This window comes from Engystomops pustulosus, chromosome 8, assembly GCF_040894005.1.
Source record: "Engystomops pustulosus chromosome 8, aEngPut4.maternal, whole genome shotgun sequence".
Taxonomy (NCBI): domain Eukaryota; kingdom Metazoa; phylum Chordata; class Amphibia; order Anura; family Leptodactylidae; genus Engystomops; species Engystomops pustulosus.
Genome location: NC_092418.1, coordinates 2,888,425 through 2,903,122, shown reverse-complemented (window position 1 = coordinate 2,903,122; position 14,698 = coordinate 2,888,425). Strand labels below are relative to the sequence as shown.

Here is a 14,698-nt window from a genome sequence, read left to right as displayed (position 1 = left end):
GCAGCTTGTTAAGAAGCCTCTATACCAGGCTAAGAGTACAAAGAGCATAGCTTAGAAGGAGCTTATATAAGAAACCATAGTCAATAAAATCTATAAGACAATATGAAATATCTACAAAATCCATCGGGACTTATGGAAAGGTCCAGGTCTCTTCAATATTTTGGAAAGTCTTAAGCAAAGAAATTGAAGCACTAAAGAAAAAGCCAATTTCTACAACCGAACAATTATCATCATCAGCAAGAAAGTTCTAACAGAGCGTCTCGGAGGTATGAGGAAGTGTCGTGAGGATTATGGCTGCGACTAGAGTCCACATTGATCATTTATGAGGGAAAGGAACAGAACTTTGTCCCATTTCAGTTCCGTCAGTCAGTGAGAAGACAAAGATCTGAGATACAACCCGGGATACACGAGATCTGAGATACAACCCGAAATACACAAGATCTGAGATACAACCCGAAATACAAGAGATCTGAGATACAACCCGGGATACACGAGATCTGAGATACAACCCGGGATACACGAGATCTGAGATACAACCCGGGATACACGAGATCTGAGATACAACATGGACAGAGATGAGATGAGACAGTTCATCCAGAACTTCAGCTTGGATAGATGTAAGAGAGGAAGCCAAGGCTTTAACCGGATTCTCATCCAACTCTTTGGCCTCACGGGTCATGGAAAGTCCTCGTTCATCAACACTTGTATCTACGTCTGGGAAGATCAAGAATTCAAGAACAGGGCGAAGGCATGGGGATCAGATGGAGCGAAAACAACAGAGAGAATCCCATACAAACTGACAGAGAACATCACCCTGGTGGACAACCGAGGATGCGTAAAGATGAATGATAGTGAATTTGGAGAAATCTACGCTCAGCTTGGTGAGTAGTGGGGGGTCCGTGGTACTTACCTACCCGCACAGGAAGTCAGGCGCTGCTCATGTTTGTATAACCGCCCTCTGTTACTCCTCCAGGTAACCTGCTGCCCCTCGGGAAGACGGTGGAATGGGAAAAGGAATTCCAACTGGTAGAAAGAATAACAAAAGCAGAGAAACAAATCAAATCCTCAGATTTCGTCTTCCCTGTATTTATACACAGGTGAGAACAATTTATACCAAGGGGGCAGTATTATAGTAGTTATATTCCTGTACATAGCGGGCAGTATTATAGTAGTTATATTCCTGTACATAGGGGGCAGTATTATAGTAGTTATATTCTTGTACATAGGGGGCAGTATTATAGTAGTTATATTCCTGTACATAGGGGGCAGTATTATAGTAGTTATATTCCTGTACATAGGGGGCAGTATTATAGTAGTTATATTCTTGTACATAGGGGGCAGTATTATAGTAGTTATATTCCTGTACATAGAGGGCAGTATTATAGTAGTTATATTCTTGTACATAGGGGGCAATATCATAGTAGTTATATTCCTATACATAGGGGGCAGTATTATAGTAGTTATATTCTTGTACATAGGGAGCAGTATTATAGCAGTTATATTCTTGTACATAGGGGGCAGTATTATAGTAGTTATATTCTTGTACATAGGGGGCAGTATCATAGTAGTTATATTCCTATACATAGGGGGCAGTATTATAGTAGTTATCTTCTTGTACATAGGGGGCAGTATTATAGTAGTTATATTCCTGTACATAGGGGGCAGTATTATAGTAGTTATATTCCTGTACATAGGGGGCAGTATTATAGTAGTTATATTCTTGTACATAGGGGGCAGTATTATAGTAGTTATATTATTGTACATAGGGGGCAGTATTATAGTAGTTATATTCCTGTACATAGGGGGCAGTATTATAGTAGTTATATCCCTGTACATAGGGGGCAGTATTATAGTAGTTATATTCCTGTACATAGGGGGCAGTATTATAGCAGTTATATTCCTGTACATAGGGGGCAGTATTATAGTAGTTATATTCTTGTACATAGGGAGCAGTATTATAGCAGTTATATTCTTGTACATAGGGGGCAGTATTATAGTAGTTATATTCTTGTACATAGGGGGCAGTATCATAGTAGTTATATTCCTATACATTGGGGGCAGTATTATAGTAGTTATATTCTTGTACATAGGGGGCAGTATCATAGTAGTTATATCCCTGTACATAGGGGGCAATTTTTATTAGTATAAACAAACAGAAAATATTACAATACATTCTCATCAGAATGAACAAACAGTTAATTAACAAATATCATACAGATCAGTAAATAATAAATTCATAATAATCTTAACTCAAAAAGTCCATCACTGGCAAAAAGAAAAATGTGGAAATTAATATAATTACTTGAAGAATTACCCCAGATATATGTTCCTCCATAACTTAACATTATTACTAGAGATGAGCGAGTATACTCGTCCGAGCTTGATGCTCGTTCGAGTATTGAGGTACTCGAAACGGCTCGTTGCTCGGACGAGTATTTCCCCTGCTCGAGATCGAGCATTTAATTAAAAAAACACAGTGAAGAACAATGAAGAATAGAATAAAAACAGTGAACACAGTGAAGAATAGATTACAGATGTTCGGCACATCTGCTTACTTGTCGGAAGATACGCACGGAACGGCAGCAGGGAGACATCAAGCAGCACGGGGGAGACATCGGGCAGCACGGGGGAGACAGACATCGGGCAGCACGGGGGAGACAGACATCGGGCAGCACGGGGGAGACAGACATCGGGCAGCACGGGGGAGACAGACATCGGGCAGCACGGGGGAGACAGACATCGGGCAGCACGGGGGAGACAGACATCGGGCAGCACGGGGGAGACAGACATCGGGCAGCACGGGGGAGACAGACATCGGGCAGCACGGGGGAGACAGACATCGGGCAGCACGGGGGAGACAGACATCGGGCAGCACGGGGGAGACAGACATCGGGCAGCACGGGGGAGACAGACATCGGGCAGCACGGGGGAGACAGACATCGGGCAGCACGGGGGAGACAGACATCGGGCAGCACGGGGGAGACAGACATCGGGCAGCACGGGGGAGACAGACATCGGGCAGCACGGGGGAGACAGACATCGGGCAGCACGGGGGAGACAGACATCGGGCAGCACGGGGGAGACAGACATCGGGCAGCACGGGGAGACTTCAGTGGAAGAAGAGGAGCGGATCCCGGGACAGCGTATCACCCCGACAAGTAAGCAGATGTGCAGAACATCTGTAATCTATTCTTCACTGTGTTTTTCACTGCATTTTTCACTTAAATGATCCTGTGTTCACTGTTTTTATTCTATTCTTCACTGTTCTGCACATCTGTTAACTTGTCGGGAGATAATATACGCGCGGAACAGTGAAGAATAGATTGCAGATGTTTGCATACATCTGATCACTTATCAGAAGACATTCTTTTTCAATTAAAGAACACATTTTATTCCCGAACCATTGTCCCTTTGAAAAATGCTCGAGTCTCCCTTTGACTTCAATGGGGCTCGTTATTCGAGACGAGCACTCGAGCATCTGGAAAAGTTCGTCTCGAATAACGAGCACCCGAGCATTTTAGTGCTCGCTCATCTCTAATTATTACCAGTTTTTTTAACCTCTATGGATCGTATCCACCTCAGCTCTGATAATATTTGGGTTACAGCGGTCATGGGCTGGAAGGACTCGCTGTGTGCAGACACTCTGGTCCTGGTGTGCCAGTGGTAATATTTAATTGTACTGATGATCATGTACATGGTCCCTCGGTCTATGCTGGCTACCTGTGGTGTCACCCCATAGATGATCTCTGGGTAGGTCAGAGACTGCAGTCTTCCTATTTTGAGTATGTGGGACACCTCCTGCCATATCTGCCTCCCTCCCGGGCACTCAGTAGTAAAATGCTCCATGGTCTCCTCCTGCTTACATCCCAAGGGGCACAAACGCTCAGAGAGACTCAAGAATTTTAAGTTGCCCCTAACAAAGAGCCTCCCATGCAAGGACAACCAGGCGATATCATAGAGCTTTGCGGGAAGCCTCGGACTATTGAGGAACCTCAGGCTTTCCTGCACGGTCGCCATTATGCAGTCCCTCAGAGCAGGCTGAACAGCATAGAAGGACCTACAGATATTGGTATAAAGGTCCTTCCTGGTCTTATTCTCCAAAAATGTCTTGTCTAGCCTCCACTTTTTCAAACACCTGAGACCATACTCCAGATACTGGGGGAGGAAGCCAGGAGTCCATCGGCCCCTCTTGAGACTGCCGCCTCGCACCCAAGACTCTGCAAAAGGCAATATCCAGTCTCTGACACTACTTACCCACAGGAGACCATTATTTGAGTCCAGGCAACCAAAATTTACTTTCAGAAACATGGAGTCAAAAAATACCCTTGGATTTAACATATCCAGTCCACCCTCTCTCCTCTGCAGGTAGGTGATCCCTCTTTTAACTGGGTTCAACCTGTTCCCCCATAAAATCTGGAAGAACAGGCTAAAGAGCCTAGCGGAGAAAGATTCTGGCAAAGGAAAGACGACAGAGACGTAGAGGAAGACAGGGACCAGGTAAGTCTTCATCAGAGTAACCCTTTCTCTATAGGTCAGCCTCCAGTTCTTCCATCGCTGAACCTTTACATTTCCGGTTTCCAACTTCTCTTCCCAATTTAGTTTGGCATTATCTTCCCTCCCAAATTTCACCCCAAGGATCTTAATATGGGTGGAGGCCTTGGCGAATTGTGGCAGATCAAAGCCAGGAGCAGCATCCAATGTCCAGAAAGCTTGACTCTTCTCTAGATTGACCAGAGACCCGGAGGCCTCTGAGTAACTTCTGATGGCTGCAGATAACATCTCCACCTCACGAGGTTCAGATATCACAACAGTCACATCATCCGCGTAGGCGACTACCTTCAAAGGCAAGCAATGGGGGACCGGCACCCCCTGAAAATCACACCGCTGCAGTGATCTCAGGAAAGGATCGATGGCAAACACATACAGCAGTGGACTCAGGGGACAGCCCTGTCGCACCCCTGCCTCTAATCCGAAAGTGTCCCCCTGCCAACCATTGATCAGAGGAAAGCTCTTCGCCTCTCTGTACAAAGTTCTCAGCCAATCTATAAATTCTCCCGGAATACCTTACTTTGATAAAGTTGCCCATAGATAATCGTGATCAACCCTGTCAAAGGCTTTAGCCTGGTCCAGACCTACAACATATCTCCCACACCTCAGAGCTTTACATCTCTCAAACATCTCCCTTATCGAGATGACTGCTCCAGAGATGTTCCGCCCTTTTACTGTGCCGTACTGAGAGCCTGCCAACAGTGCTGGGGACAAACAGACTAATCTAGAGAATAGAATTTTTGCCAGAATTTTCCTGTCGACATTCAAGAGGGCGATCGGCCTCCAATTCTTGATGTCACTAGGCTCCTTACCTTTGGACAGCAGAATAAGGGAGCACACTCTCATGGATGGAGGCATCAGGTGATTCTCTAGACAATTGGTAAACACATCCACAAGGATCGGGGCCAAGAGGTCTCTGAACTTCTTATAGAATTCACATGTAATACCATCAGGACCTGGTGCCTTCTTCAGATGTAACTTATCAATGGCCTCTTTAACCTCCTCCTCTGTTATTCCTGCTGTCAAAGGAGAAAAGTCCAAATCTCTAGTGTCAGGGCCTGGAGTTGCCTCTGCAACATCCCCCACCGGGGCCTAGCCTTTTCTCGGGGCCTGGAGTCAGCTGGGGCCCGCAGTACCTGAGTGGCTGGCGGTTGCGGCCTAGGCACACTAGTGTCACGGTGCTTGGTATGGGGACCGGAGGGCTGTCCTACAGCCTGGCAGGTCTCCAGCAGGGTGGTGTTGGCAAGAAATGATGAGGGAGAGGCTGCTATAGCGGATCTCCCTGGGACAACCCTTTGGTGTCTAGAGTATAAGTCTCTGTGTGGTGGACAGGGTGCCTGTGATGATGGTAGTTGTAGTAGGGACCAGACGGAGGCAGAGGTTGAACAAACAACTTACAGTTCTTTATTGGAACCGACAGGAACCGCAGCAACGTGCCTTTAACAGAGTAGTGGATTGCTGAGATGTACTTGGAGGGAGCCACAGGAGGTAGATCGCCAGCCTGGATGCAGAGGGCAGGCTGGGAGGTAGCTGTGTCCTAATAGGAAACTTCAGCTTGTCCTGGAGTGCTCAGGTATCACCCTTGAAGGTAGGATGATACCCCTTTCCTCTCTCTCTGTCTAACTCACTGCTTGGTCTGACTTGCTAGTCTTTCAGACTCACTTCTCTGACTGAACTGACTGTTGGAAATCTCCAGCCGTCACTTTTTCTCAGCTCTTGGTCATGTGGTGGTTACTCCTCCAATTACATCCCAGCTTACAATACATTAGGATAATACATGTGATTGGATGACACATCTTACATCACATCAAATAATTAACTCCTGCCTTGCCAGGCAGGATCTACCACTGCAGAGTTCATCTGTGTTATCTAGTGTTATGTAGTGACATGCTGTGAGGCTAATCAGACCCTACACAGGCTGCAAGCTACATGGTGGGACGTATTTGCAAACACAGCTCTGCCTTGCATCGGCGAGGGTGTTGCATACCCCCGGGGCAATTGAAAGAGCCGCCCTCGGCTCGACTACAGACTGATTGGGGCGCAGAGGTAGATGATGGGGCTACATGATCTGTAGGGACAAACCGCCCATGGTCCTGGAGACAGGCACCTGGGTTGGTGTCGGACTAAGACAAGGACATGTGTGACAGTTGGTTGCTGACGCCATTAAACCAAACTGTACTGTAGGAAAGGTGTGGTGTCATGTACTGTAATCCACTCCTTGCACCGGGGCCTGTATATTTGTTATATAAACACTTCTTCCCTGGCGACAAATATATAGTGTATATATGCATTATATTGGCATATGTGACACAATAAAACATTGTACAATGTACAAGTACCTGCCGACTGACATTCTTACCCTTGTGTGAGTGGCATCCAGGTGCTATATCTTTAACACCCCCGGTCCCCTAAGGACCCGCAGTTTACGGACTACCCCCACTTGCAAAGCTTTGGTTTGAGGCATAAGATAGCGGTCAAGGTTTACAGATTAGACGGTCCGACACAGCCACACTACAATCTGAAAAGCCTATAAAAGGTTAGTGCAAACTACTGACATATATTGACAGTGTGCAAACATGTTGTAAACTCACATTGGCTTAGGAGCCCAATGGGTACACATCTTATAACATTACAAACGTTACAGATAGTTAGGCTACTCAGGGTAGCAGCATAGAATGTCTCTTTACCTGAAAAGGAAAGGCATAAAAGTGCAGGCATAATGTCCATACCTAAAAGGAAGGCATTAAGTGCAATATAAAAATAAATAAAGTAGCAACTTTTCCTTGAGGTTGGCAAAAGTCTCTCAGAAGGTCTTTAATAGCAAAGTCCATCTTCTGGGTACAGCCCTTGAAGTGGGAAAAGTGCAATAAAGATGCAAAGGGTCTCCTCTATGTGTAGAGGGACAGAGTCCTTTGTAGGGGTGCCATCATAGCACATGACAGTGGGCAGTTCAAGGTATGTCTCTTGACTGAAATAAATAAACAGGGGTGAGAGTCCCAGGAAAGTCTCTGGCTCTATAGGGTTAGCGGAAATAATATTTACATATGTACACAGTATTCACAGTACCTGAAGTGGGCTACAGCCCATCAGGGGTTACTCAGTATCTTCTTCGGTGGTAAGTACTTCGGTGTCAGAAAAGCGTACCTGCCTCCTCCTTCTGTGTGACACCAGTTGGTACTCCTGCAGGTACGCAGGAGCTTTACCTTTTGTCTCCCTTTGAGACCTCCGAAGTTCCGGCCTGGAGAAGATAACAACCTCCTCATCATCCTCCTCTGAGTCAGGCGCTGGAGTCGGAGTCTCAGCTGCCTCTGATGCTTCAGGGGTTGCAGACACTGGAGCCGGATCATCCTCCACAGGCAGCAGTATTGGAGACTGCGGTGGGGATGATGGTCTCTCTGGGGTACCTCTTACTGGAGTGGAAACAAAACAGAGTTGAGGCACAGTCACAAGTTCTAAGAAACTGGGGGTAGGTGAACACAAGGAGGTCTGTAAGTTGGGGGTCGAGGTGAGAGGTGTGGACATAGGGGCAAAAGGACGAAGACATCTCTTCAGCCGGTTCCTATGTACCCGGAGTAGTGGACGGTCTCCTCTTGAAATCTCGTAGACTTCAGGGGAGAGACTGTCCCTAACTAGGTATGGCTCACGCTCCCAACGCCCATCTAGCTTACTGGTGGGATGGTTGTTGCGCAGCCACACTCAATCTCCTGGGGCAAGAGGCTCAGCACAGGCATTACGATCGAAGTCCCTTTTTTGTTTCTCTCGGGCCTCTTCCAACCGCAGATCCACAACTTCTCTGGCATCCGCCAGGCGCCTCTGGTGTTCGTGAACCCAGTCAGTCTGGGGGAGTAAAGACTGGGAATCAGGGGACTCCTTGTCCCAGGTCATATCAGCAGGGAGATGGCCGTCTCTCCCGAACATCAGATAATACGGGGTGTATCCTGTGGAGCAATGAGTGGTATTGTTGTACAGGTACACTAATTCGGTTTTAAAACAGTTTTGGCCAGTCAGCCCTTTTTGCAGGGGTCAGAGTCCTCTGCATGTTGATTAGAGTCTGATTCATCTTTTCGCAAAGCCCGTTGCCTTGGGGATGATAGGCTGTGGTCCTCAGCTTTTTGCAGCCATATAGAGTGCACAGTTCTTGGAAGACTTGGGACTCAAATGCTGTGCCTTGATCCGTAAGGATCTGGTCCGGACAGCCATAGGGGAGGATGAAGCTCTTCCACAGGGCCGCTGCGATGGTCCTTGCTGATAGGTCTCTGACAGGTACTGCAACCACAAACTTGGTATAGTGGTCGATGATCGTGAGAGCATAACTGTGACCGGATCTGCTGGGCTCCAACTTCACATGATCCAATGCCAGGATCTCTAAGGGCCGTTGGCTCACAATGGGATGTAGAGGGGCCCTTTGATTGTGTCGCTCTCCTCGAGCGATGGCGCAGGCTGGGCATTCCCGACACCAGGCTTCGATGTCGGGCTTCATGTTGACCCAGTAGAAGCGCCTTCGGAGGGTGGCTTCAGTCTTCTGAGCGCCAAGGTGTCCGGACTGGTCATGGTACATATCCAGTACTATCTTGGCATCCCTCCTGGGAATCACAATCTGGTATAGCCGGTCATAAGTGATAGGGTCCAGAGTTCTTCTCTTTAGCAGACCCTGGTGCATGTTCAGAGTTTTTCTCTGGCGCCACAATTGAGACAGTTCTCCATCAGCTCTTCTGCGGCGGATTCTTTCAGGCACTCGCCCACTAGAGAGATAGTCCATTACTTCTCCTACGGCGCGGCTATCAGCCTGAAGACTTATCCAGAGGTCCTTTTCCGCAGGGGGCTCTGACTCTTCTTGAGGAGTAGCTGGCGCTGCCTCTGACGGTAAGGAGTAAACTCTCTGGGCATCTTGACGCACAAACCAGGCATAGAACGCTGGCATCTCCACATCTTCCCACTGAGCATCCGTGGAGGGTCCCTCCCACTGGTCAGGGAGACGTGACAGAGCGTCGGTGTTGTCATTGGTCTTACCAGCCCGGTACTTGATGGTGAAGTTGAAGTTGGCAAGTCTGGAGGCCCACCGTTGTTCCAGTGCTCCAAGACGAGCGGTGTTCAGATGCGCCAAGGGATTATTGTCTGTGAAGACAGTGAAGAATGATGCAGCCAGGTAGTCCTTGAACTTTTCGGTCACAGCCCAGACTAACGCCAGAAACTCCAACTTGAAGGAACTGTAGTTCTGGTCGTTTTGCTCCGGTTCTCGGAGGGAACGGCTGGCGTAGGCTATGACCCTTTCAGTTCCGTTTTGGAGCTGGGATAGTACAGCCCCTAGGCCTTGCTTGCTGGCATCAGTGTATAGGGTGAAAGGCAGACTGTAGTCTGGATATCCCAACACCGGAGGCTCAGTCAACCGTTGCTTGAGCATCTGGAAGGCAGCTTCTCGTTCGGCCGTCCACTCAATGGATACTCGGGAACGTTGGCTCTCTTTTGGCAGGCCCCTTAGAAGCTCTTGCAGGGGAGCCGCCAGCTGGGCAAACTTCGGGATGAAACGCCTGTAATAACTGGCAAATCCCAGGAAGCTTTTGATGTCCCGTACGGTTGATGGGGTAGGCCAGTCGTGGACAGCTGCAATCTTCTCTGGATCTGGCTCAATTCCATGAGCGCTCACCACAAGTCCCAGGTACTTGACGCTAGGTTGTAGCAGGTGGCACTTGGATGGCTTGACCTTCAACCCATGTTGGGTCAGGATTTGGAAGACTTCAGCCAGATGGTGGAGGTGGTCTTCATAAGTCTTGGAGTAGATGATGATGTCGTCCAAATATAGCAGGACGGTCTCGAAGTTGCGATGACCCAAACATCTCTCCATCAGCCGTTGAAATGTGCCTGGGGCGTTGCATAGCCCGAACGGCATGTTGTTGAACTCGAACAGGCCCATTGGGGTGGTGAAAGCCGTCTTCTGTCTGTCTTCCGGCGCCATGGCCACTTGCCAGTAGCCACTGGTCAGGTCCAGGGTAGAGAAGTAGGCAGCTGACCCTAGGGCTGCGAGGGATTCCTCGATTCGAGGCAGAGGATAGGCATCCTTGTGGGTGATATTGTTGATCTTCCTATAGTTAACACAGAATCGAAGGGTTCCATCCTTCTTTTTCACAAGGACCAGCGGGGCAGCCCATGGGCTGTGACTTTCCCGGATAACATTGGCTGTCTTCATCTCTTGTACCAGCTTCTTCACCTCTTGGTAGCGGGCTGGAGGTATGGGCCGGTATCGTTCCTTGATAGGAGGATGAGAGCCAATAGGGATGGTATGTTGAATCAGGGTAGTCTGCCCAAAATCCAGTGGGTGTTTGCTGAAGGCCTGGTGGTGCTTCAAAACGACATCCAGGACACCTTGTACTTGGTCTGCAGGAGTAAAATCGTCATCTCCAATATTGAGCTCAAGCCACCAGGATTGCTCAGCAGGCTCACCTTCAGCACTTTGCTTCAGTTCCAGCTGTTGGGAGGCAGACAGAGAGATTTCCACCAAGTCTTCAGGATGGACGCTGAAGAGAATGGTTACGGCTTGGTACTTTCTCAGATCCACTGGGGAGTCTCCCACATTTAGTAGTCGAATGGGTACTTGTCCTCGGGATACAGTGACTAGGCTCCGGGCGGCTAGAATGGGCAGGTCTTCATCAGCTGGTAGAGGTTCTACTATCGCCTGGTAGTCTTGACCTTGGACGCCCATGCAGGCTCGACACGATACTAACGTCTCAGTCCCAGGTTGAAGGCGGACAGGTTGGGGATCCTTGATCCGGGCTCTGCAGATTTCACCATTAGGGCCAGCAAACTTCTGTTGCGCCGCTAGAACCTGCATAGTCTCCTGAATTACCTTCCGGGAACCATTGGGCACTGTTGGCAGGGAGTCGTGGAGAGCCTTCAGCACTTCAGGGTAGCAGTGGCGGAGGACATTGGTACCCAGTACCAGGGAGAAGTTACCGTTTTCGGGCACTCGTGTCACCACTACGCCCTGTCTGGTTAACTCAGTGTCTCCAATGGTTAGCGTGGGCTCCCAGTAGCCACGGATGGGTACGGGTTTTCCGTTCATAGCAATAATGTTCAAGTAAGCCTTGGGAGGCTGGACTAAGGATGCTCCTCCTCGGCATTTCTCGAAGGCAGCACTCCGGAGGGTGGTCACTTGAGAGCCGGTATCAATTAAGGCCGGTAGGGTAACTCCGTTGATGGTTACATGAACCATGGGGCGAGTCCCCACGAACCTGGGCATCCAGTTAGCATCTCGGGGACTTACAGGTTCTTCCCTTGGAGGTCGTCCCTTAGCTCCAAGGGTTTGTCGTTTAACTGACGACATCCATCCTCTTCATGCCCATATTTATGGCAGTAGCTGCACCGCTGGCGGGGTTTCTTCTGACTCCAGGTGCTTAACGACTTTGCTTCTCTTGGGCGCTGTTTGGCCGGAGAGTCACGAGGGGTAGCTGACCGTACAGAGTTCTCTGGAGGTTTCTTCCTCATAGCGGAGACAGTCACTTCCAACTGGGTCAACCGATCGAGTATTTTATGCAGGGTGTCCGCCAGATTAGGGATCTGTCCTGCTAAGCCAGCAACTTCCGTAGCCGCAGGAGTAGGTGATGTCGACTGCTTTGGATGGCAAGCTAGAGCAGAGTCCTCCATTTCCACGGATTCAGGCTCTTTCTGCGGTCCAGTAGGCGGTCGGTCCCCTAATATGTCAATGGCAATTTCCTTAAACTCAAGAAAGGAGGCCTGGGCATGTTGAGAAGAGATGATCTTTAGTTGACACCTTTGATTTCTATCAACAAGTCCATTAATGAATTGTTCCCTCAGGGTTTGATCAGAGGTTTCAGCGTCTTTGGGATCAAGACGGGTTATGGCCTTCCATGTCTCCTGTAGGGAGAGGGCAAAGTCTCGGAGGGACTCTTGGGGCTTCTGTCTTTTCCCGAAGAATTGCTGCTTCAACTGTGAGGCAGTACACTTGTCAAAGGTGTTGCGCAGCCTATCAAGAATTTGGACCACATTCTGACACTGTTCTTGGGGCCAAGACTTGACTTCCCGGAGAGCGGGTCCTTTCAACTGCCCGGTTAGGATGCCCACTTTCTGTTCCTCTGTGAACGGGTACAGGGCGAAGGTGGCTAACAACTTGTCCCTGAATTCAGGGAGAGTGTGTGATTTTCCCTCGTAGTGGGGTAACCAGGGGGCCCCTGGATAGTATGGCATAGTCAGAGGCATCATGGTGGGGGTCCCAGGGACCCTGACTGTAGCAGGGGTGAAAGGACTCTCTGGAGGGCTTAACATGCTCCGGTACCCTGAGGAGGGACCAGGGGACGGGACCTGCTGCAGTCCCGTATCTTCGTCCTGGGCGGACATGACTGGCCTAGCTGAGGGAAGTCTGTAGGGTTATACAATGTCCGTTGCTATGGGCGATGGCTAGAATGGGACGTGGGCACTTTAAGACACAGTCACTATTCCCTGGGAGGTGAGCCAATAACCTAGCATCGGAAACAATCTCTACCCCCCTTTAACTTCCCCAGTGGTACTCACTAAGGATCAGCCGCGGTGACAGGACAGCTCCGGTGCATGAAGGACTCCGTTCCCGTTGTCCGGCAGGCAGCAGGGGCTCGGTGATGCTCAGCGGTGTTCTCCTCCAGTCGCAGGACACGTGCGCCGGAACTCCAGATGAGGCGCACGCTGCTGGCAGGCTTCAGGCGCGGCCTGCGCCGAAATCCAAGATGGCCGATTAACCCTCTTCCTCCAGCTCCTCCTCCACGGTGCTTCGCGCCACTCGCGCAGGGGGCGGAGCCTAGTGACGACTCTGGAGTTCCCGCCAGTGAGGATTTGGCGGGCTGGAAATACTTGCTGTGCCACAGCCTTGTGAGGTAAATGCTTCAACCGCTCTGCACCAACTGTAGTTGAGCTAACAGAGTCCGTTGGCAGGGATTAACACCCCGATTGCTGGAGCGATGCTTGACAGTAGTTTTTCAATAAAGGATAGTCTCTAGTGCCAGAATAAGGCACAGAAGTAATGATCCTGTGTTCGTGACGCCACTTGCAACATCCCCCACCGGGGCCTAGCCTTTTCTCGGGGCCTGGAGTCAGCTGGGGCCCGCAGTACCTGAGTGGCTGGCGGTTGCGGCCTAGGCACGCTAGTGTCACGGTGCTTGGTATGGGGACCGGAGGGCTGTCCTACAGCCTGGCAGGTCTCCAGCAGGGTGGTGTTGGCAATAAATGATGAGGGAGAGGCTGCTATAGCGGATCTCCCTGGGGCAACCCTTTGGTGTCTAGAGTATAAGTCTCTGTGTGGTGGACAGGGTGCCTGTGATGATGGTAGTTGTAGTAGGGACCAGACGGAGGCAGAGGTTGAACAAACAACTTACAGTTCTTTATTGGAACCGACAGGAACCGCAGCAACGTGCCTTTAACAGAGTAGTGGATTGCTGAGATGTACTTGGAGGGAGCCACAGGAGGTAGATCGCCAGCCTGGATGCAGAGGGCAGGCTGGGAGGTAGCTGTGTCCTAATAGGAAACTTCAGCTTGTCCTGGAGTGCTCAGGTATCACCCTTGAAGGTAGGATGATACCCCTTTCCTCTCTCTCTGTCTAACTCACTGCTTGGTCTGACTTGCTAGTCTTTCAGACTCACTTCTCTGACTGAACTGACTGTTGGAAATCTCCAACCGTCACTTTTTCTCAGCTCTTGGTCATGTGGTGGTTACTCCTCCAATTACATCCCAGCTTACAATACATTAGGATAATACATGTGATTGGATGACACATCTTACATCACATCAAAGAATTAACTCCTGCCTTGCCAGGCAGGATCTACCACTGCAGAGTTCATCTGTGTTATCTAGTGTTATGTAGTGACATGCTGTGAGGCTAATCAGACCCTACATAGGCTGCAAGCTACATGGTGGGACGTATTTGCAAACACAGCTCTGCCTTGCATCGGCGAGGGTGTTGCACCTCCAAGAATTGAGCCATTTTCTCTTTATCCAAAACCTTCTTCTGAAATAACTCAGCATAGTAGGATCTCACCACCCCCAGGATACCCTCCCTAGATTCCTGCAAAACTCCCTGGGAGTCAGTGAGACCTGTGATCGATTTCTTGGCCACACGTTCCCGGCAATTTTCATACGGATCAGGAACTCCCAGTTTTCCGTAGTCCCGCTC

General features: G+C 49.4%; 1 protein-coding gene across 1 annotated transcript in view; it reads left to right on the top strand.

The window, feature by feature from the left end:
• The first annotated feature begins 371 nt into the window (after positions 1-371).
• Positions 372-14,698, top strand: part of LOC140076250 (uncharacterized) — a 69,407-nt gene continuing 55,080 nt past the window's right edge. Inside the window, exons 1-2 of the mRNA XM_072122780.1 lie at positions 372-881; positions 974-1,097. Coding sequence (XP_071978881.1) covers positions 566-881; positions 974-1,097 — 440 coding nt within the window. The 5' untranslated portion in view covers positions 372-565. The remainder of the gene's footprint in view (positions 882-973; positions 1,098-14,698) is intronic.